Source organism: Diadema antillarum, unplaced genomic scaffold (genome assembly GCF_040938485.1).
Source record: "Diadema antillarum isolate AM-2024a unplaced genomic scaffold, OU_Dant_1.0 scf00000035, whole genome shotgun sequence".
NCBI classification, from domain to species: Eukaryota; Metazoa; Echinodermata; class Echinoidea; order Diadematoida; family Diadematidae; genus Diadema; species Diadema antillarum.
The window spans coordinates 2968837-2993540 of record NW_027270924.1 but is presented as its reverse complement, the minus strand read 5'-3'; the positions used below and the strand labels follow the sequence as shown (position 1 = coordinate 2993540).

Sequence of the window (24704 nt, the reverse complement as noted above, 5' to 3'; positions counted from 1 at the left end):
CCTTCAAACCCTACATGCAACCGGTACGTGGAATAAGAATGAACGATAATTACTGTTGATGGTATACTGAGCTGATTGATCACGTTGGAGTATTAAAAAGTCTGAGTGCGCATGAGACTGCGTTCGAGCAGAATGAAATTGCAATTATCTCATAAAGTTGTCTGGGCTTTCAAGGAAGCGATACAGGAGGATCCACAGCATACAGTCACTCGAGAACGCCAATCTTTAGTTTCAGTAATATAACGCCCACGCTATCGTTTGAGATATTGTATTGTCATGTTACTATCATAGATCTATTATCATATTTCTGTGATAGTTACAGACTTTCATGAGATACTTTCGGACTACATTTATACTGGATAAGTGCTTCCAACAACGACTGAATGACTCCATAAAGAATTGTGCTGTACTATGATGCATGTTTTGAACACGAAATATGTAAACCAAAGTGATAAGCAAAACTCTTGAGGGTGGAAAACTACTTTCGACCCTTAACAAAGTCACAAAGCATTATCTCTTTTTCTCCTCTCTCTCTCTCTCTCTCTCTCTCTCTCTCTCTCTCTCTCTCTCTATCTATCTATCTATCTCTTTGGCCTGTGCATTATATATCATTTTAAATGTTTGATAGTATTGGTGCAAGAAGCTGAACCCGCCTGTTTTGCTTTTTTCTTTTGTGAGTGCTGGATTCAAATCTTGATGATAAAGCTCTTTTACAATTGAGGGCTTTGAAATATCAAAGGACAAATCCACCTTCATGAGGATTGAGTGAATGCATGCAGTACAGCATATCAGTGAAAGTTTGGGGGAAATCGGACAGTCAGTTCAAAAGTTTTGAATTTCTTAAGTTTCTGCTCTGTCACTACAGGGTGAGAAGACTATTACAGCTAGTCATGTTACATGTATAGAACAATGTTAAGAAAGTATAAAGACATTTCAACATATTTTCACTTTTCTCGCATCATTAAAAAGACCACTTGACTTGCCTCTTTCAGAAGGCAGGGGGATAATATAGGTTTTCCCGCCTTATTTCATCAGATTTGCATTCGATTTCACGGACATGAGTGAGCACCACGGACACGAGTGAGCACAATTCTAAGTGCCCCTTCATCGTCACATATACCAGTGATCACCTCATCAAGTAGGAAACTGACCTACAAGAAACTGAGAGGGATGAACGTCGACAATCTTAAAGTCGTGCCAAATTTAAGTAATTCTTTTGTAGAGTCCAATCGTAATGTCTGTTTATGGAATGCACATTCTGTCAGAAACAAAACTATATGCATTGCTGAATATGTTCACGAACATGACTTCGATATCATGTTTATCACAGAAACCTGGCTTAACTCCAAGGACGATGTGATAATTGGGGAGTTGACTCCTAGAGGGTATTCTTTTATAAATTCACCACGAAATACAAGTACACGTGGGGGTGGAATTGGTGTATTGTACAAGTCTACTCTTAAGTTGATGATGAAAAATTCTGTTTTGTCTTTTTCCACTTTTGAGTATGCACACATTACTGATTTGTCATGTTCGGTCAATTTTTTCATTGTGATAGATCACCACCCTCTTCAGTAAATAGACTCACATCTTCTAAGTTTCTGAACGAATTCGATGAATTTGTAAGTGAGATATCCTTGTATCCGGGGAAATTGGTGTTATTAGGAGACTTCAATATCCATTGGGAAGACATGTCTAAAAGCGATGTGCTCCATATGAATAATAGTATAGCATCTGCTGGGCTTATCCAACACGTCCAAGGTCCAACTCATAATCTGGGTCACACCTTAGATTTAGTTTTTACCCGAGATGATTTAGTAATATCAGATTGTAATACAGTTGAAACATGTATCTCTGATCATCATATGATCCGTTTCTCACTGGCTAAACAGAAATCAGAGTTAATTTCTATTACTTCTTCATTACGCAATTATCGCAAAATTGATAAAGTTCAATTTGCTAATGCTTTGCAGGATTTAGTGTCGTCTCAACCCGCAGGATTAGATAGCGAGTTCTTGTTTGATTGGTATGTTTCTGGAGTTACTAAGGTACTCGATACCTATGCTCCATCTGAGACAAAATCTCGCCCTTTGAAATTACGTATGCCTTGGTTTAATGAGTCCACACTTGTAGCTCGCCAACTTCGTCGTAAAGCAGAACGAAAATGGTGGAAAACAAGACTTGACTCAGATCGTAAACTGTTCATTGCAGCAAACAGAAATGCATGTCGGGTTATTAATGTCTCTAAAGAGAAATTTTTGAAAGACAAGTTGAGTTCATGCACTGTCAAGGAGGTATATCGCATTATCCACTCACTTTTGAATAAGAAAGCAAGTCATCTCCCCTTGTATGATTCTGCATCCATATTAGCTAATCAATTTTCTTTGTTTTTTTGTCGGAAAGATAAGAAAAATTAGAGATGAAGTAGATGCGTGCAACAGAATAACTGTAAACCAGTTTTGTGATACTGTAAACGTAAATATTCCTCTTTTTGAGAATTTTCAGTTGCTTACACAATCAGATTTGTCCAGAATCATTATGTCATCTGCTACTAAATCTTGTCAACTTGATCCCATTCCAACATGGCTCCTGAAAGAGAACCTCAATCATGTATTACCATTGCTTACAAATATAGTCAATCAATCTCTTTCCACAGGTGTTTTTCCCAAAGGAGCACAATCGGCAATAGTAAAACCACTTTTGAAGAAACCCAGCCTGGACCAAAACGAACTTAAAAATTATAGACCAGTGTTAAATTTAACATTTCTAAGTAAACTTATCGAGAAAGCAGTTTGTAAACAGTTAGTTCATCACATTGAGTCTAATAATCTTTTTGATTCTTTTCAATCTGCTTACAGGTCTCGGCACAGTACTGAGTCAGCTTTAGTAAAAGTGAAAAATAATATTATGTTTGCCATTGATTCAAACAAGGTTGTTTTTGCTGTACTTTTAGATCTGTCAGCCGCATTTGACACGATTGACCATCATTTTTTTCTTTCCCGTTTATATAAACGAACAGGTGTTAGGTCAACAGTCTTGTCCTGGTTTCATACCTTTTGGGATGGTCTTCTCAAGTTGACATTGCCGGCAATTTGTCAAACCCCACAATGTTAGAGTTTGGACTTCCCCAGGGATCAATAGTAGGACCCATAGGATACTCAATTTATACTCTTCCAGTTGGCGAGATAGCCCAACATCACGATGTTAATTGCCATCTTTATGCTGATGACATACAGTTATATATTTCTTATGACCCGAAGATTGTAGGAGCTTCTTGTAATACCATTACTAAACTTCAAACGTGTATTTTAGATATTAAGAAATGGATGGTAGCAAATAAGTTGAAACTGAATGATTCGAAGACTGATTTTTTTGTTGTGGCTTCAGCCCACAATCTGCGCGGTCTTCCAAACATTCAGCTCAATGTTGGTTGCACACTAATTAGGCCCTCAGAAACAATAAGAAATCTTGGTGTTATTTTTGATCGTCGAATGTTAATGTCTCAACATATTTCTCAAATTTGTAGTACTGTTACGTTTTATTTAAGAAATATTGCTAGAATTAGGAGATTTATTGATCAATCTGCATGTCATATCGCAGTGCGTTCTTTAGTTCTATCCCGTATAGATTATTGTAACGGGCTTCTCTCTTCCATTCCTTCAACTCAATTGGATCGTGTGCAGCGACTTCAAAATTGGGCAGCCCGATTAGTGTTTCAGGTTTCTAGGGACTACCCATCTCAGCCACTTCTGAAGTCGTTGCACTGGCTTCCTTTGAAGCAACGGATAATTTTCAAACTAGTTTTGTTTGTCTATAAAATCCTCAACAATCAAGCTCCGAAATATATAGACGCCTGTTTGACTTTATATACACCTACTAGAAATTTGAGGTCATCTAGTGATCCGCTTCGTCTCACATACTCTGTTACTCGCACCTTAGTCGGTGATAGGAAAGCACTGGAACAAGTTACCACTTACCGTTAGACAGTCTCCATCTGTCAGTGTTTTCAAAAAAGCCTTGAAAACACATCTTTTTAGTAGCAACTAGTTCGTAGCTGTTTTATTTTAATCCAATTACACATACTGTCGTACATGTTTTGAATTGATTGTAAGCGCTTTGGGCCTTGCGGGAAAAGCGCACTATAAATAATAGTAATAGTGATAGTAATAGTAATAGATTTAAAATGTGATCATTCAAGTTCGAGTGAATTTTTGAATGATCACAGAGATCAGCATTCAAGAAAGTAACTGGTTTATTAAATTTGATTTAATCAACATACAATTTCATGAGTTTCTCAAATAAACATGTAAAAAGGGCGTTAGAAGAAGGTTAAGGAATTCAAATTCACGATAAGCAATAAGGCAAACATTTGCAACATATGGACAGTCTTTTTCGTTGTTTCTCATATTCCTTGTAGTTACTCATCTATTTGAATATGCACACTTAATGTATTCTGAAATGAGACTTGCCTTGTATAGGGCCTATGAAAGCTCGTACAACTCTTCTTTGAATCACTTATTATGTACATTACATTCATACACGACCCTAACACTGCTATAAAGAAGAGTATACATAAATATCTCGAATACGGACAGAATTCAAGGGCGAAGCTTTTGACAACTAGCAAGACTATATCACTGGCGAAACCATTGGGTGAAACAGGTCTACAGTTGAGCCGACTGTGGCAACTTATGGTATGGACACGGGGAAGATGGGAATGGAATCAAAATGTAAATTTGAATGTAGACAAAATTTTGAGATATAGCCATTCCCTTAATGTTACATCAACACTGTAAGGAAGTACATATTGTAATTTGAACGTGGGAGACGAGATTATTCACGCAATACAGTAGACTAAAACTGAATAAACGAAACTTTGAAATTAAAATGTAATTGTATGTATACAGCAATCCAATAGCAACAAGAAAGGACCCGTAGAAACGCATGGGAACTTCTTATGTTGATTGAATTTGAAATTTCAAAGTGCGAAGTTGTATTCCTGGTGAAATGAAATTGAAACTGGTAATTCTTAACTTTTGAACGAATTGCCCGATTTTCCCCAAACTTTCAGATGCTCTCTACTAATATTGCTGCATTCACCCGATTCACACAGTGGCAAATCCAGAGGGGGTTGCACCGGGTGCGCGCTACCTCTTCATTTGTTGTTAAAACAAAAGAAATAAAAAGGAAAAATGAGATGAAACCCGGAAGTAGCACCAAAAATATTGTTTGCGCCCCTCCCCCTTTACAGAATTCCTGGATCCGCCCCTGCCACATGCCTATGAAGGTGGACTTGTCCTTTAAAGATGGTAGCCAAAATTGCCGCATAAAATGACGTCTTGCCACATTTTCTTTTAAATTGTTGAAAAGGGAGAAACAAAAATTAAAGATTTTCTTTACATTTTTAATCTCGAGTTAGCTGAACCTGCATCTGGATGTAGCAACTTTTGCATCCTTGAGAATTATGAGATATTCAAGATTCAGAATGCATGTAGTCCCAGTTTGTTTTAAGTTATTTTATTTTTAGCGTGATTATGTTGAATTTATGATATTTTGATATGGATAGTCAGGCCCGTTCCCCCTCGATATGGAAAATGTCTGCAGAACGGATGACGTTTCCAGGAGATCTTTCCTGCTCTGTAGAGTTATGTGAACACATAATATCCCTACTCTGTCAGTGTTGAGGAAAAAAAGGGCTCGAGTGTATACACGTCATGAGACCTCTTCAGCTAATCGGCCACTCCCTGCGCGTGCGTAGATGTCCAATCGAAAGCGTACTAGCCGATTCCCAAGGCTTTTAGGAAAGTGGCACGAGCGAGTACTTACATTGTCGATCATCTTTCAATTCGTTTTTACCACGACTCACACACACACACACACACACACACAAACACACACACCCTCGTCCTGTATTACACTTCAGTTAATACTTGATATTCATCAAACCTTCCTGCTTACATTGAGATTATGACAGCTGTATTCACACACAAAAAAAATACATACATATTATATATATATATATATATATATTACATATATATATATATTATATATATATATATATATATATATATATATATATATGTATATTGTCTTTAGAATCTGAAGGAAAATATGGTATATGCCTCCTTATGTAAATTATGAGGTGACACGAAATTCGCTCCTGCGACAACTGTTCCCGTCTCATATCTCCCAGGACTTAGGGTTCAGGTTTGGGTTGTGATCGTATTTTAGGTTTAGTTTGATGTGAGGATTAGGATTAGGGTTAGGGTTATGTTTGTGGGTAGAATTTATGTTTAGCTTAGCGTGCAAATATTTCATGGCGGCAATTGTCACAGGAGCAAATGTCAATGAACCAAATTATAAACCTTCCCATTTCCTACCTTTTTTGACAGCATTTTGTTTCTCTTCCCCATAATTGAATTGCTGTTCTATAACCTCTTGCAATAACTGAATACAGTGTAGCTGATTCTGACCTTATTAAACATGTTGCTTCTTTCAAAGGTCCCTTCAATACCATGTACAGTGTATGTGTACACACATTCAAACATACTCACACACACACACACACACACACACACACACACACACACACAGGCGTAGCATGCATATACACATCCATACAGCTTCAAATGCTGTACATCCACGCATCTGGATGCAAATAAAAACATATGTATGCATCAGTTACAGATCAAGAGGAAAGACACATTTGATAAACTAATAAGATTCACCAGTACACCATGGCTGTGGATGTAAAGACACATAGTTTTTAATAGAAGCAGGAAGCTTGTAGCAGTCCTCTGACCAAAAGTTCATTTGGATATCATGTTCCAATATATCAAAAATAAGTTAGTTCGGAATACTGTTCAGTGTCGCACATTTAATAACCTTTAAAGTCCAAGCATTTGCTAGACAACTTCTCACACTTGAGATTAGAGGGGAAAAAAATCTACACTACATCATCTGTACAACTATTGATGAAACACTATCGGACGGGCTAATTTTGGCACAAATTACTTTACGCGCACAGACAACGCTATGAAAACTGACAATGTCAACAACTCAAAAAATGCCACTAAGTTACACTAAGAAGTTACACACTAAACTGCACTATTTTCTTCTTCTTCTTGATACAGTGTACTTCCACTAAATAACGGCATCAGTAACTAATGTTTCTTGTTATTAAGCATCTTGTAATTGTACGAATATGATACAATGTATTTTCAGTGTCTTTATAGGACATTAAGAAGTAGCACTGCATACACTAATTATCTTTGTTACAATATCATCTAATGGTTACTTATTACCAGCGTTGCTTTCATTATTCAAAGTCCGGAATTTTAGCTCTGGATGTCTTCTGGTCATGAATGAAATTGTGCCAGGTATTTCCTGATAACACGAATTCCGGTACTGCATAACATCAGCCAAACTATTATTTCCTCTGTTTTCAATCTAAAGAACGATGACTTCTTTGCCCTTAATTCAATTTGACAATATTACATGTGAAATCCATACCTGAAATTACTTTCTACAATGTCCCATTGAGATTACCATAGTTATGAACATTGTGTATACAACATTCTGGGTTAGTTGAGTTATCAAACGTCCCTCGCAGGTCCTACTAAAGCTCTGAATAGTGTTCGTTGCTTTCTCGCGTTTCTTACGTCAGCTCACTTGTTCACTTTCACTGAAACTTATTGACTTGTAACTTGTTTCACAGATATTACCGTAATGACGATAACTTATAGTAAACATTAATAAACATTGGAATTATCCGAAAGACCATCCATTATTATAAAATATGACACATTTTATGTTCTCAAGCATATTTCTCATTTTTGGTTGTTGTTGTTTTTTTTTCGTTTTTTTTTTCGTTTGTTTTTTTTTAATACACAAAACCAGCTTATTCAGAAATGTAGCAAGGCACTTGCGATATCTGTTTAGTCCAGCCTGGCACGAAAAATGAAATGCCAGAAAACCTTTTTATAATTCACGAGCAAATACGTGTGCCGTCTACATTGATACCACTAAAGTCTGACGACGTAATTTACCTTAGATTGTATTATATATATATTTTTAATAGTGTCATGATATGACATATTTTGTATTTGTCACGTAATAATTTGTCTCATTGTACTACTGTTTATTAGGTAGCTCATGTAAGAAATTGATGTTATCGCAATGGTTACAAAAGAAGTGCAGCTTTAAAGACAAAAGCTTGCATCAAAATAACCATATAAGGAGATGTTGCGATGCACAATCAAAGTAAAAGAGAGTGATTTGGAATTAAATGTTTTGGGGATGAGTAAACCCTACACGACGTCAAAATACGAGGAAAGGGTATCCCTGGTAGTATGCCTCATACTATCTGATATGTGGACGTCATTCACGACGTCAAACACAAGTTTCTAGCTAGGACAAAACAGGACCACTTCAAAGAATTTTGGTTTCCGTGGACAGGAAGTGATGACGTCAAGCAGGGGCTTGACCAATGCAAAATGAGATACTCAGGAAAGTTTTGACAGACAGAAAACTCCATCCAATAAGAAAAGGGGGCAGGACTTCTATGAAAACTTTCTAGGAAGTCACTTCATTTAATTAATTTTACATGGAGAACTATGGTCCAACAAACGTATAAATATGCAATGTTTGGGCACAAAATTCAGATACCACATAATTTGCGGAACACTCAGGACCAGGCTACGGTACTTCGAGAATTGCGAAGTTAGAGAGTAGCAGAGTGTTATTTGGAATCAGTTTGATTCAGGGATTGTTGCATTTCGGCTTGGACAGCCTGACCGTCCAGCAGAGAATCTAGGAGGATTCGAGTTTAAACACCAACAACTGTTGTAAGTACACGATCATTCAATTGAAGTTGTTTGTGCCTTGTAAGTTTCTATGTAATTCCCGATATTGCATTGTATGTGTGATGTTTTTATGTCAAACCAAATTTTAATTGCGTCGTGAAAGAAATAGAGAATTAGAACAACGCTTAGATTCTAATGGGCTGATTAATCACCCTATTCAACATTGAAAGATAAAGATCCATGGTGAAACATTATTATGAAGATTATGTGTGGCTAATCAATGTTAATATAATGGAATATATAATTATATGTTTTGTTGAAGTTATATGAATAGAATCAGGAATAACTAAAGACCACAAATTATAAGAGAGGTATCATGTTATTAAATTAACAGGGTGTTTAGGGTTCCAGGGAGAGAGCCACCGTTTAGGGTTCCAGAGAGAGAGCCACCGTTTAGGGTTCCAGCGAGGACCAAGTTTAGGGTTCCAGAGAGGGCTACAGTTTGGGGTTCCAGAGAGGACCAGAAGAAAGGGGAGACGACCCGCTACTTCAGGCAGGGCATCGTCGACAACCTAGAGCAACCAAGCACGGGAGCTTCCAGAATAAACCAACGAGCAGAGCAACCAAGCTCAAGATCGAGTGGAATTGGATATCTGTATTCAAGTTTGTACTATGTTATTGTTGTAAACGACCACAATTTGAGACCAGTATAATGAATCTTATTGATTGTTATATTGTAAGAATACTGTGTGATTGGCTACTTATTTCGAGGCACAGTAGTTGCACAAGTCGAAAGAGTTGAATGAATGAATGGTCTGCTAACAATCTGCTGCATTTAGAGAAAGTCAACCTTTGACTAAAGAAAAGATCCCAGTCGCAGGGAGGACTTTCGCTCCCCACATTCAGAGGAAAGTCCCCTGTGACAAATAGTAGGGTGGAAAAATGAGACTATTTAAATGATGACATGTCTTAGTCCAAGCTAGAAACATGATGAAGTTCTTGCGTTCCTATAATTTTAAATTGCATTCATTTACCAATGTACTTCGGTAATTATAACCCAACACACCTGATCATCGTGCATACACAAACGTCCTGGTAGGAAACAGGTATCTTCAATGAGGTATACTGATAGATCATGTACCTTTGCAGCGTATCGAGAAAACACTCCAAAATAACATCCATTAATTCAGTGTACAAACATGAATGTGATTTGTCCTGTCAAGGATTCCACTTGTTGCTATAAGTCCTTAGTGTATTTACAAATCAAGTTTATCTTACATTCATCTTATAGTAACGCAACCAATATGAGTTTTCACAAAATGGAGTTAATGTTTCACTAACACGAATATTGCAAAGAATGAGTTTTGAATGATGACAATGATGCTTCATGTATAATTTTCATCAGTGGATTATGATAAACATCACAGGTTATAATTATTTTGCTTTGCGTTCGTTCATAAATATTACTTTTGCGTTTCACTTGAATTCAACCTGTTAAGGACGAAGGTCAAATCCTCTTTGAAGGCAAAAAGTCATTTGTTCTCATACTTCCGGGTTATACTGCATGGTTGTAATTAGGTTTATAAAGCTTAAATGATTCCCTAACGCTCCATGACGAATAGTTCACAGATAATTTAGCCAAAATATAAGTTGATATATTAGAAGTTTTGTTAGTGCGCACCTTCTTACTATTTTCGGATTAACAAACCTTCGGAACAACAAACCTTACATTATTTTTGGATTAACGAACCTTTGGAATATCGAACTGTTTTTCACTTTCAGATTGACGAATTTCCGGACGAACGAACCTTATGATCAACAAGCCTTCGGAAATCTGAACTTTATTTAATTTTCGGATATTCGAATCTATTATATGTTAGGATTAACGAACCTTCCAAATTCCAAATTTCATATCATTTTTAGACCAACGAACCTTCTCAATTACTCCGCTTATTTTCGACTTAAGGAACCCAATTTAATTTTTAGAATAACAAACATGTATTTATAGGGAATTTGCGTGTTATGGAATAACGAACATCCGGAATGACCAACATCGTATATTCGTCGTTGTTGTGAAATTATTTACCTGTTTGCAAAATAAGTATAAAGGCATCTTTACAGTTCTGGTTCGCGAGGAATACTCTCATACACTGTTGAATTGAAGTGATCTTCTGTTTGGGGGGAAATTTCGTTTTCGTACAAATCTATCTTTGTGGAAGACAAGCTGTTGTGGCTCTCACAACCATCATTGACGCTTTCACCAGGATCTGCTTCTAAAACGAGATAGCCATGTTCATCCATCTCATGCTCCACTCGTGACCTGCTAGGACAGATAGATACCGCATATAAAGGATCGTTTCGGGTCATTGCATAAGGGCCAAATTCGGCATTTCCCTCGATATTCCAGTAGGTAGTACAGTACTGCGGTTCTGGAATAGGCGCGGATTGTTCGGAAGCTGAGGGAATTTCGTGGTAAATTGACGATTGGCATTTCCCACATTGACTAGCGTCATCTACACCTCTGGACTGAATAGATGACGCTATGCTGATTTCTTTACCACATGGTGAGACACTTGCTTCAGGTTGAAATCTAGTAGCTCTGTGCAGACTGACATTGGAAAGGAGGTAGCCGTCTTCATCAACATCTTCTTCCTCTTTATCAAAATGCCTGGATTGAAGAAATATTACCTTCTTCTTCCCTTTCTTCTCTGAACCTGACATGTCCATGTATAGTGCTTTCGTGTTATCCGCTGCCTCATTATTACACTCGTGTTTACCACCCTGGTGTATGACGTCATGAGGACATGATCTAGTGTATGCTGAACCTCTCCCGCTCCTCTGTCTAGTTTCACGAGATCGGTCCGTTGAAGATGACGTATGACCCTGTATCAGGAAACCCACAAAAAATCGCCAGGAGGCATATCTATATGAGGATAGCTTCTGAAAAGGAAAATATCATTACTCAGCAAACTTTCATGTTTCCTCATCATCAAAATACATGATTGGAAATCAAAACAAACAGGAATGATGCTTTAGAGAAAAGGAGATCCGAAAAATACCGTCTATTCTAGTGCAATGAGTCAACTTATGTCGACGATTTGTGTGTGGACTAAGTTGACATTCAAAACTAAAAAGCAAATACAGGTACAGATTGTCAGATTGTCAGATAGACGTAGATCTCGGGGCACTTAGTTGCATTAGTTTAGCATGATCATATCAAAATATCAAAGGTACCGCTGACTGAAATATACAGTGGACTCCCGTTATAACGAAGTCCTCGGGACCGGCAGTTTTCTTTCTTTATATCGAAATTTCGTTGTAAACGAACAGTGTTAAACAATTAAAAAACAAAACAAAACATATAGTGGATAATTTTGCGGAATTGTATCATAACCGTGTTCGATATAACGAGAGTGCAGTGCACTGTAATCACCTACGTTTGCTCGATGGAATGAGATAAAAGAATTTGCTCTATATCAAAGCCCGCAACACGCTCTGAATTGAAATACACTCACAAACACACACGCATACGCACATACACACACATACACACACACACAAGTTGAGGGGTTTCTTGCTTTCTGTTCCTTTTTGAAGAATGCTCACCCCCTTAAGATATATATATATATATATATATATATATATATATATATATATATAATATATATATATATATAACACTTTCACATGTAAAACCACAACCTGCGAACCCGAATTTATGTGTCGTTAATCACCTCTGCTGAGTTCTCATACGTGTTTTCTCGGTGACCGATGGCGCCACCAGATTTGTTGTCTGGATGTTGAGGCAAAACATAAGTGTCGATAGTGGTAGAGTGCAATGAAACAACACCGTCTGTTGAGCCTGGTGTCGAAGTGTTTAGAGGATTCAGCTGCGACTGCTCTTCACTTGAGTTGACATTTGACTGACCAGAAGCCTCTGGACGCCTGTATTACATTATGTAAAATAAAGAGGAAAAACGTTAAGAAGTGAATCCATACTGTCAAACTGGAGATGTAATTATAGACCGCTTAAAAAAATAAAATAAAAATAAAAGAGTTATGAGACATTATTACTACGTAACCATAAATTAGCTAGTATAGTTTAATACAAAAGAAAGTTTTAACTTTTTGTTGAAAGTTTTGATGTGATTAGAATTCCATTGAGATGTAGCTTTCCTCTTTTTATTTTCAGTTTAGATTTGATTATTTTCATTATCAGTATGTTACAAAACATCATCAGGAGAATGCACTGATAGGTAAAACAGCAAATTCTAGCTGAGATGTTTTCTCCTCTATTTGATCCCTTGATAAGGTATGTTTATTCAGTGTTCACCGTTGTATTGGTGGTGAGATTTTGCGAAATAAGTAACAAAAATATCGTTATAATGACAGAATTACAAAATCAGAAATTCGATTCCCATTGACTTTAATCATACTGTTGTGATGACCTGTTACCACTAAATAAATAAACCACCCCTATTCCCTTTCCCCATATAATAGTTTGTATTAAAAAAAGTCACCTTTTCTTTTGATGTTTCCACCAAGCCATTATCATGGACAGTATGACAAGAACGGCGAAAACAACGCCGAGAAGGGTTCCCAAGATGTACGTAATGAAATTCATCCCACAAAGTTCGGTATCTGGTTCGGTATCTGGAAGATAAATCATCTAGTTATTCCATCGTCACCTCGAAAGTCAATGGAGGAAGAATTTTCTCTCGCAGTTTTTTTTTTCTCTTTAATGATGACTATAGGCAGAAATGACGTTTGTTTTTGTTTTTCATAATCAGATCAAATCATTATGAAGAGAAATAGTTCTATTTTGTAACCTGGCAAGATTTCTCACTTTGCTGAATTATCGCAGTATACTAACATAAAAGAAATGAATTGTTTTTGCTGTTGACGAGTGACTGTTAAGATAGCATGAGATGAGAGACTTCAGAAAATCAGATTATTCGTGCCCGGTTTGAAGGGTTGTACTCATAGAAGTTCACGCACTTGACGGAAAGAGCATATGGGAATTATTACACAAATTCGTAAGCAGATTTTGTAGTGATTACTGTAGTACAAAATAATATAATGTTTTTCACAACAGTTCCTAAGTCCCTGATTTAAGGCAGAGCATTCAGACCTGACCAAAACTGTAAACGAATAAGGGATTAACAAAATGTTATATTAGATGGGTTAGTCAAATACCGGTTAGTGAATGGCTAAATACAGTCACGTGATAGAGGCACATTGGTTATGTTCGCCCATGGGCAGAACATTTTTGTAATGTTCTCCCATGGGAAAACATTTTCACGTAACAAATGACAAACGATACCAAACGATTGAACGATCATATTTTCCACGCCATCGATAGGATAAATTTGCCTAGTCCATACAATGTGAAAAAGCAGATGACCGATTATTGTAATACGTACGAAAGTGTGAGAGAAGGAGATGCAACTCCCGCTCTCCTTTGAAGTCATGCGCGGCACCGCCGAGAAGTTATGTGCTTAACTACAGGTGGGAACCAGGTGCTTTGACAAAAGAGAGCATGCAATAATCGGAACTAGGGCTCTCACACCAGGAAAGAATTACCCCTACTGCGGTTCGCTCTCTCTCTCAATGTGATGGCAACAATGAATTTGTGTGCCTTGAATTGGAGCAGCGAATCAAAATGCAGCGTAAAGTGACAATTTTAACAGTAACAAGTTTAAAAGCACGCTGGAACACGCTTTAGCAGAGGACTTTATTTGAAAGATCAAAATATCCCAGATTGAAAGATTAAAAAATAAAATGCGCAAATGTGCGCATCATAGGTTTTTAAGAGGACCAAATTTTCATTTCATGTCGATTTGCACATCACGAAGAAACTAGAAATATATGTTTATAATATCGAATTCTTTCCTAAACTCTTCTCAGTCAATTCGAGCATTTCACTTTAGATTTTACGATGAAATATAGCTCGTAATTCGATGAAAAGTGAAATGCATTCGTTGTCTCCAAACTTCGTCTTGCAGCTAGAGCGGTGATGAGCATGACTTAAAAGCGTAGTGGAATGTTAGACTTCCCATCGTCAACGCTTTGAACCCGAGCATGTGTTTGCATGAATTATGAAGAGTTGCCACTCCATCTACGTAAAGCCCCCGTTCCACTATCACGATTTCGACCCCGATCTGTCCCGATCGAGCAGATCGGGAGAGAGCGGCAAAAGCGTACGGGGATCGGAAGCATCGCAGTAGCAGCGTTTGGAAGTCGGGGTTGGAGCGGGCGTTTTTTCAGGTCGAGAAGAAATTTTGAACCTGTTCAAAATTTCTTCCCGATCTCCCCGATCAAAATTGACCTATTTTGAATCGTACGGCAAGCGGGGAGAGCGTAGTTACAGCGTAAATACCGCGGGTGCTTACATATTTGGCTGAGTGATGCACTGTCCCTGTATAGCCCAATGTGATTGGTGGTTATTTTTGGTAGGAAGTTTATGCACATAGTTAGGCAGTGAGTCAGCTAGGATTTCTGGAACAGTCTTGGACTTGCTAGTTATACAAGTGTGTAGCCCCGGGTTGGAGCAAATTACAGAATATTCAAGAAAGGGGTGAATGGACATATATAAGCCGGAGAAATTCTGCAGTAGGCAGAGTACCCAACACCTCTGCTCTGAGAGTTACGTCACTCCTGGCTCTGAAGCGACTTGTTATAATCAGTCCTGTGTTACCTGCTGACCTGTTATGTTTGTGGAGATAAGGCCTGGGAGACATTTTGCCTGCAGAGAATTAATTTGCCAGATTGGAGATAGACTCCATACTTTAATGTCAATGGACATTGCTACGGCAAAGCTGTGACGGGCTGGATTTCTAGCTGAACATTATTGAGCAAATCATCATTCAACGCATCGACTGGACGCAGTCGTCATAACATTTGGATTCTGCACGTTTCGCTGTGGACATATACCCTGGATCTTTGCCCTGGATCTATATCGTGGATTATTGTAACCGGTGCCTCTGGATTTACGTCGGAGGAATCATTCATCGGTGCATCAAGGATCATTCATCTGTGCATCAAACATCGTATTTGGACATTTCCAGGGGATTACATGGACATTGTGATTTAAGATTTGGCTGTAATGCGTGTAAGTGATTCTATTACTGGTTTATGATTGTTTCTATTGATCATTATTGAACTGATGTGAAAACCGATTACGAGTCTGTACCCACAATATCACTGTTAATAAACCGCCTGAACATTAGTTGATTGTTTCTTTTGTGCGATCATTCTCAGTGTGATTTTGGTGGTAACAACATGAACGCAACTCACAAACTTTCATTAGAAAAGAACTGGGCAAACGCTTTATTGATTCCCATGTTATTTTAATATCAGACTTTTTTTGTCATCATAAACCGGTAGCACTTTCATACCTTGAATTTAATTTCAAATAAAATGATTTCAAATTTACCATGAATAGTCACCTATGGTTTGCTTTTGCCATAAAAAACGTTAACAAAAGGGTTACCCTAAAATGTAGATTAATTGCAGCAAAATAGTTTTGACGTAATTACTGCCAGTGAGAAGGGGAAAATGCAGTACACAAAAAAGCACTTGCTATATGGGTTGAATCAATTACTAAACTCAGGTGACGAAGAATTTACAGTAACTGTTGTCTCTCCAAATGACGTCAGAACCTGAATAGTCCGTCTGTGCCCTGTGTATTTTAATCAGAACACAGGCAATACTGACAGTATACTAGTACATGTTGATGGAAAATCTCCTAATCAGTTTCTACTTTTTTGTGACAGCACTTTTCTGTGCAATATTACAGTAACACTTTCCAGGTTGACAATACGTACATGCATATGCAGAAAAATTCTTGTATCTGTCAGATATCAGACTTATTTGCATGGTGATCAAAGTACAACAGTAACAGTTTGTAGTGTATGAGTGCTCACAAATTCATAATATTTATATATATTCCTAATGTCACATTTTATTTCGATACAATTACTAAAAAACATGATGTAATTATAATGTTTGATAAAACATCTATATTGAAATGAATTATAGATTATGTAAACATACATACTATGAAAATAGTTTGGATAGTAAAGTAGTAATTTAAGTGTATTACACCAAAATCTGATCTATAGGCAGTGGGTTTAGAATTTCCAAACTTATAAAAGAATAACGGGGGAACAAAATAATTATGGTCATTGATATTGCTTACTTTATACTTCACAGTATCACTTGGCCCTTTTGCACAATGACAAAGATGTAATTTCATTGCACTTGTAACCTATTTTCCCTCATTAAGCTTCTTTTTTTTTTTTCAGGAAAATGTTTTTTCATTAGATCAGCGAATATTTGCGTTACGATATAGTCACATCACCACGAAAATCTGATAATCGATGAATAGTTCCTGTTGAAGAACGGCGCTTTGCAGCATTTCTTCATAGACATTTTTGTTATTCTTGTATCAAAAGAATGAAACACTTCTTCTGTCTGAGACAGTAACAACTTCAAAATTTGAATCCAGTTCATTGATTCATGATGAATTCACTATGAACAAACGATGAAGAACCAAATCTAGTGTGTTTCCATTTAAACAAAGTGGTGAAACAAATGATGCATTTTAGGCAATAGTAGCGAAGTAATTATGCGTATGCAATTAATGCGTTAAGAGGTAAAAGTGGAAACACTAGAAGCAGAAATATATATATATATATATATATATATATATATATATATTTTTTTTTTTTTTTTTTTTTTACTACGGGTCGAATCATATTACTTCACTCACCTGGCTGAGACGTCTCAGTTGTATCTCGCAATGACGTAATGGCTTGGGTAGTCTGCGTCTGCTCTGTGCATCGAGATAAACCCACTGCAATTATTGATGGTATACATGCTGATGATATAATGTCCTAAACTCCTATTCTCAAGATGGAAAATACGTTCATAATATAAATTCATTCATCTGTAAGATATCAGACTTTTGTACGTGGTGATGATAAAAGTATGAAATTTGTAGACCATGAAGGCTCATAATGGAGATGTTGGCATTGCACAGGTCGCCGACCCTCATCCCCCCCCCCTAAAAAAAAAAAAAAAAAAAAAAAAAAAAATCTGGCTCTCCCGAAACAAAAATAAGGGGAAGAAGACTCAGAAATCCTGATAGCAAAAATCAAAAGAAAAAAATCCAAAATTCCGCCATGAGATTCTTCCCCTCAAAGGGAATTATACACTACACAGAAAATTGACCCTCGACCCTCTTTGGCGCAGTCATCGCCCTACCAAACACACACACACACACACACGCACACACACACAGTCACATGGCCCCTGCACTGTATTGAATTCATGTCATTGTCTTGTAATTGTATGTCCCAAATTAATTGTAATAGTAAAAAAAAATAAAAAAAATGAAGTGATAGGCTTTGCAGAAAACAGAAATTTAAGCAGATAGTCGTCATTACTCTCGATGCCTGCGAACTTCATATTAGTGAATTACCATCTTTTTTTGTTGGTGGTGATGTTTATTCAAGCGCATAGGGGCCTTCAAGCTTATCACACTCTAGAAAAATTCCAAATATCAATTACTGTTAACATTGCGATCACTTTATTATTGCACACAAAGTTTTGTTCATATTATTGTTACACCGTACTTGCCAATGTAGTACATACCCTGAGCAGTGCTTTCTATACTTTGTGTAGGCATCGTGGTGATATTGCCATCTTGCCACTCTGCGTCTGTGAACAAACATTCCCATCCACAAAAACAATGACAAACTCATGAAAAAATGTGTGAAAGTACAGCAAAGAAAGGATGAATATTAGTAACTTCATGGAGTTCAAATCAGTGGTGCCTGTGGTGTCGTAATCTCACGTGATCAGGTGGTAAAAATGCCCATCTCTTTGGCATATTTTCAAATTAAGAGAAGGAAAACATGCAGTGAGCATTTCAGAGCACGTATCATGCTCACGAAGAAGATAGACCGATTATAAAAAAAAGAAAGAAAAAAGATTGATATTTCCCAATGAATTACTTCACGGGATACAATACGATTGTGCATAATTCTGAGAAATGGGAAATTTGTCGGTAAGCATTGTCTCATGTCAATGCATTTGAATGACTGCTAGTAATTTCAATTTTTCTCCTATCATGCCTATCAAATATGGCAGTATTAATTCCCACTGGTGCGCTCTACGTGGTGTGTTTCATGTGAAGGCTCAAATGGCACACATTTTTATCATCCGCACTCAGATGACGATAACTCTCGGAAAGTATAGATGCTTACAACAACAACAACAAAAAAAATCCGCAAAAAAAAGTTAGAGTATAATTTGCAGTTCCTCCCTTTCAGGTATAATGTAAAATGCTGTCTTTTTATTTCTCTTACACTATTGCACAAAGCAGAGACTTTTAAGATCATAATCACCGATAAAATAGTCAAATTGATTTCAGGAGATGCCGTTTGTTTTTACTTTCGACTGCTCGGCAAGAAGGGACCGAAGCGTTCCAAACCGGGAAGTAAGTCGACCATCCTGGTAGTCCCACACACTGCAGTATCGCACTCCCGTTGACGGTGTAACCTTCGTCACAGGTGAGAGTTATCTTCGACCCGAAGCTCGTGATATCCGAGTCCCAACTTCCATTGGGCACAACCCCAGGATGATCACAAAATCCGACAGAGACTTCAATAAAGGAGACATGTATAGGGAATTCCCATGAGCCATGAGGGAAAACTTGAAATAATCATATCATTGCGATATGTTACATGGAATAATCATTATGAAGAAATATACTATAGTTATGTAAACAGATTCACTTTTGTATCGCTTTTGGTAAGGTTCAGATGCCTGTTCATCTGCCAAATTAAAAGACTAGCCGCCTAGCACAGAACGTAAACGTAATTATAAACATTGATTGTATACGATAACAGTAAATATGTAGGAGTTTAATTTTGTTATTAAACATGTCAAAGATATGAACCTGACAAAGCATATTACAGGTATTAACAGTCGCTGACAAATTATACTGTCGTCATTATCATCACTGATGCTTGCCTACATTTATTTCACTCTCTGATGTCAAGAAATCTTTGCTTGTCGGATTACTCACGGTTAAATGAATGATGTCGGTTGTACCCTAATTCTATCGCAAGTGGACATGTCCAATTGTGAGAAAAGTTTCCGCCAGAAATGATCTGCGCATACGTCTCGGACTGAAAGCAAATGCACAATCCTTCATGCATGACAGCAACGCCATTGCTTTCGGGCTGTCTTCTACATGTAGACATGCACTCGCTTTCCGAATCAACGCCAAATCCGGTGTTAAACTCTGTTTGAAAGTTTAGTTGGTTGTCTTTGTAGCATCCAAGAAATGCAGGCTCTACGCAGTGACAGAATATTATGATTATTTCAGCCTTCCAATACCTGATACATGTACTTTGAAGTGTGCATTATGGCCAATACATTTTAACAACAGCTATCACTAGTCACAAATCATCCCTGAAATTACAGTTTGATAAGTGTTTCTGTTTGAATACAGGTTAATTACTTTACATCTGTAGCGCCTGAAAATATCAAACACATACATACATACATACATACATACATATATGTGTGTGTGTGTTGACAGCGGAATCTATGGTTCTTAACAGTGTCTAGTTTCATTCCACCAAACACAATTAGCGACTAAAAGAACACTATGTTCGCATACATCAAACACACTAATTCACTCTTTCCATGCGACGTATAATATGCGACGTTTAGCGTTATACATAGAACCAAACGTACGATGGTTGACCGCTATATGTTTTACATGCTTACATTAATTTACTGTACATCCAAGCCGGATATTATGATTCACTATGTTTTTATTACATTTGATGTACATTCCTCCACTGAGAACTATGAAAATAAATTGAATTGAATTGAATTGAATTGAATTGAATAATATAGAGTCACACAAAAGCATAAGAATAGGTATCAATATGTTCGCGAACGTCTGGACTTTATGAATGATAAGAATATATAAATGTTTTCATAAGACATTTTGAATCTCTTACCTCGGCATTGGAGTCTAACAATCCTGTTTGAGAAACACTCGGTTACTGTCAAGCAGTCCATTACACGCAGCGAATCTGTGTATTGATATTGTACAAATCGTTCATGAAATAGATAAAGTTTGAACGCCGCATTTCTCATAAAAGTTTGATACACAGATAACGGCTCTCATGTGTAATATGTATGTAAAAAGAAACTAGCTACATACAAAACATAACGACAATATCAGTAATGAACGCAATTGGGCATTAACAAGTTTGTGACGAATCTTATTCGAATGAACGTTTGATTTCTGCATTTCAACGTCAAAGAACGTAGTCATTTGTAAGTATTATTTTTCATCATTGTGTATGTCTGTAGCAAGAAAACTGGCAGTAGGCCTATTTAGTTTAAAAAGAGAGTTTATTATACAAGGAGTTTTGAAATATCGGGAAATTAAAACTGTTGCATAGCACGTTCAGAAAACGAACCATCGCAATGACAAAAGGCCATTATAATACCTCATTAGCTTCTAATCTGCAAGCATATTATTCTGCTGTTATACCTTCACGACATGACAGCACTTGAGGTTTTTTTCGTGTTGTCGTCGCAATTGAGGCCAAACTCTGACCGGTATAATTTTTTGCCGTCGGGAAGCCGAGCTCTTCACAGACCAATTCAGCTGCTTTGGGGGTAAATTCATCCAAGCAGACGTATCGGTCTGATTCGATGACCAACAGGCCTTCAAGGGGAGAGGATCCATCAACCAGCTTCACTGTTGGTATCCCTTGAAAATTAATGACCAAAGTTCGAAATATTATTTGGCAAATGGTTTGGGGTAATTGATAATCTATAAGCAATCATTCACGTCGTAGCTCATTCGAGGTGAAGACGATTATCAGAATGATGGTCTAAATCCTTCTTCGAGATATACACTGTATAGTTTCCCCTTAACAGTTTCTCAAAAGGAACAGAAGAAGCAATGCGATTTATATTTTTGTCGTTGTTTTTAATGCAGATCGCACTCTATACTATACTCTATCCTCCCCACATTATTTCGGGAACAATATGACAAAACTGAATAAACTTTTCTGAGTCAACTGACATCAATGGAATCCATAAATGCAATTCACACGTTACGTAAAGATCAGTGATAACACTTATTATTATAGAGATTATTAGCGAATGTCGAGATATTTTAATAGTCGGTAAGCGTACTTGACGACTTTCTGTTCCTCCAGGATTTGAATAAACATTTGCATCAATTTGAGTACAATATACAGTACAATCATACATTATGACAGATACGGGTACAGAATGATGGCTATTACGTGAATTGATTTTCACAACAACACTCATGGGCAACAACACAACACATGTACAACGACATTAATAAACTCTTTCTGTTTTTGCAGTTTTTTTTAAAGAATAATGGCAAGGATACCTACCAACGAAGTATCCAAAAAAAAAAGTCAAATTTGCCGGATACTCCCCATTGCAATTGCCATCGAGTATCTTCCAGGAAAAAAAAAATACTGTCGCAAATTCTATGCCGTATGTTTCTCTCCCCTGAGTCACAACATTCCCATGAAATAAGTCAATTTGATTTAATTCAATTTATTTTCATATTTATCAATGAAGGAATGTACATCAAATATAATAAGATAAAGTGAATCCAAATATCCGGCCAGGACACACAGTCCTGGCCGGGAAGAAAAATACTGTCGCAAATTCTATGCCGTATGTTTCTATCCCCTGAGTCACAACATTCCCATGAAATAATTCAATTTCATTTAATTCAATTTATTTTCATATTTATCAATGAAGGAATGTACATCAAATATAATAAGATAAAGTGAATCCAAATATCCGACCAGGACACACAGTAAATTATTGTATTGAATTGAATTCAATTTATTTATTTAACCACGGTAAAAGCCTGCTATCAGCTATAAGCTGTTTTTCAGCAAGGCCGTGAAATGATAACAAACATAGAAATCATACATTGAAGAGAATGCACACAAGAAACACAAAATAATCATTACAAACAAACGCCAGAACAAATGAAAAAAAAAGTCACAGAGAATACATTGTGTAGATACAGACAAAAAAAGAAAAGAAAAGGAAAATCAAACATGTGACAAAATATTGGGAGATGGTAATTACATAAGCATTGTGTACTTTGATGAATTTGATATAATCAGGTATACTTAGCAAAGGAAATGTAGGAAATTGCTCTTGAAAATGCCGTAATTGAAGTCAAGGATCTTGTTTCTGTTGGTAGTGTATTGAATAATCTCGATGCCGAATATAAAGTACTATTTTTAAGAATAGTTGATTTGGGCTTAGGGAGGTTAAGAATATTTCCATGATTACGTAGATCGTAGTGGCTTACTCTTTTCTCGAGACATTAACATAGACTTTCTGGTAGAAAATTATTCAGCAGTTTGAAGATGAAAATTAATGCTTGCTTTTTCCAACGATCAATTAAACAGTCAATCTTAAGTGTACTATATACTGTTTGGCGGTTAAAACGATTATCAACTTGCAACACGATTCTCAGCGCTCTGTTTTGTATTATCTGCAATCGCCTTAAGTGCACTGAATTGCCACTCATCCACAGAGTACAACAGTAGTCAAAGTGACTTTGGATTAAAGTGTGGTACAGCGTAAGAGCTGTTGCTTTGTCAATAAAACCCCTTGCCCTTCTGAGTAAGATTGCGTATGGCCTTAACTCTTACACTTTCAATTTGCTGAGACCAAGTTAGATTACAATCAATAATTACACCGAGGTATTTACTTTGATAAACTCTTTCAAGTTCTGCATTACCAATACAAAAATTGAAAATTTACTTTAGATCCTAAGATCATGTATCATACCCTGATCATACCCTGGCGATAGCTTTAATGCAACAACAGTGTATAGTGTATATACCAAAGTAGGCTTTATGATTATGCAAATCATGTTGTACTCCTGAAACCAATGATAGCTCGGTCACAGTAATAGTTCACATTTTAGTTTTTTTTTTCTTATTTGGCACCCTTACATCATCTGGTCTTATCTACTATCCGTTCTCCGTTTCTTTTTCACAAACACTGATTACTCGGGGCTTACAGCCAAACAAGTTTGCTTTCATGTAGGTCCCGCCATACTTTTCTTTGATCAACCCCATCTCGATTTCGAATTTGACCAGTTATTACATATAATTACAGTGTTATCACCATGTATATTGTTGTGTTTTGCAAGGTGAAAGAACTTGTTTGATTTCTGTTATAATGTCCATGAATGAGAAGTATGGAAATAAAATGAATTGAATTGAATTGAATGTAATTACATTTCTGTACATTTAATATCAGGTGGTTATGCGAAAACCAATTGGCCATCAGCGAAAGATCATTGTTCAAGACGTGCTGTAATTCTTGGGGGGTTTTGGATGCAAAATACACACAGGTGTCATCCGCATACAAAGACAGGCGACACTTTTCAACAACTTTTGCGAGATCGTTTGAGAACGATATAAATAAGAGGGGACCGAATATGCTGCCCTGCGGTACACCACAATGTACAAAAGAACAGGATGATTCGTTTCCATTGACCACAGTTATCTGTCTCCTTTGACTAAGGTAATGTCTAAACCATCTGGTCACATTCTCATCAAAACCATAGTAAACTAATTTCTTTGATAGAATGTCATGCGAAATAAGATCAAACGCTTTTTCAAGATCTAATGAGATCAAACCAACAACATAACCTTTGTCTATGGCACACACAAGGTCTTCAATGACATTCATTACAGCAGTCGAAGTGGAATGTTTTGGTCGAAAACCGTGTTGTTATTGTGAACATAAAAGACGATTTTCCGTTAGATACGCAGT

General features: G+C 36.9%; 2 protein-coding genes across 2 annotated transcripts in view; both read right to left on the bottom strand.

Annotated features, from left to right (window-relative positions):
• Positions 1–24704, bottom strand: part of LOC139744660 (uncharacterized) — a 134163-nt gene that overhangs the window by 56919 nt on the left and 52540 nt on the right. The window lies entirely within an intron of this gene.
• Positions 10923–13476, bottom strand: LOC139744383 (uncharacterized). The gene is made up of 3 exons (XM_071654828.1): positions 13328–13476; positions 12542–12752; positions 10923–11690 (listed from the first exon to the last, which is right to left on the bottom strand). Exons 1-3 carry the CDS (start codon positions 13474–13476, stop codon positions 10923–10925), a joined length of 1128 nt encoding a protein of 375 aa, XP_071510929.1.

Bases quoted from the DNA above. Each gene is read 5' to 3' on its own strand.
- LOC139744383 (XM_071654828.1), bottom strand. From the start codon at position 13,476: ATGATTTATCTTCCAGATACCGAACCAGATACCGAACTTTGTGGGATG. The intron at 12,753-13,327 runs GTGACTTTTTTT...AATGTAATACAG, and splicing joins TGGAAACATCAAAAGAAAAG to GCGTCCAGAGGCTTCTGGTC. The intron at 11,691-12,541 runs GTGATTAACGAC...TTCCTGATACAG, and splicing joins CGTATGAGAACTCAGCAGAG to GGTCATACGTCATCTTCAAC.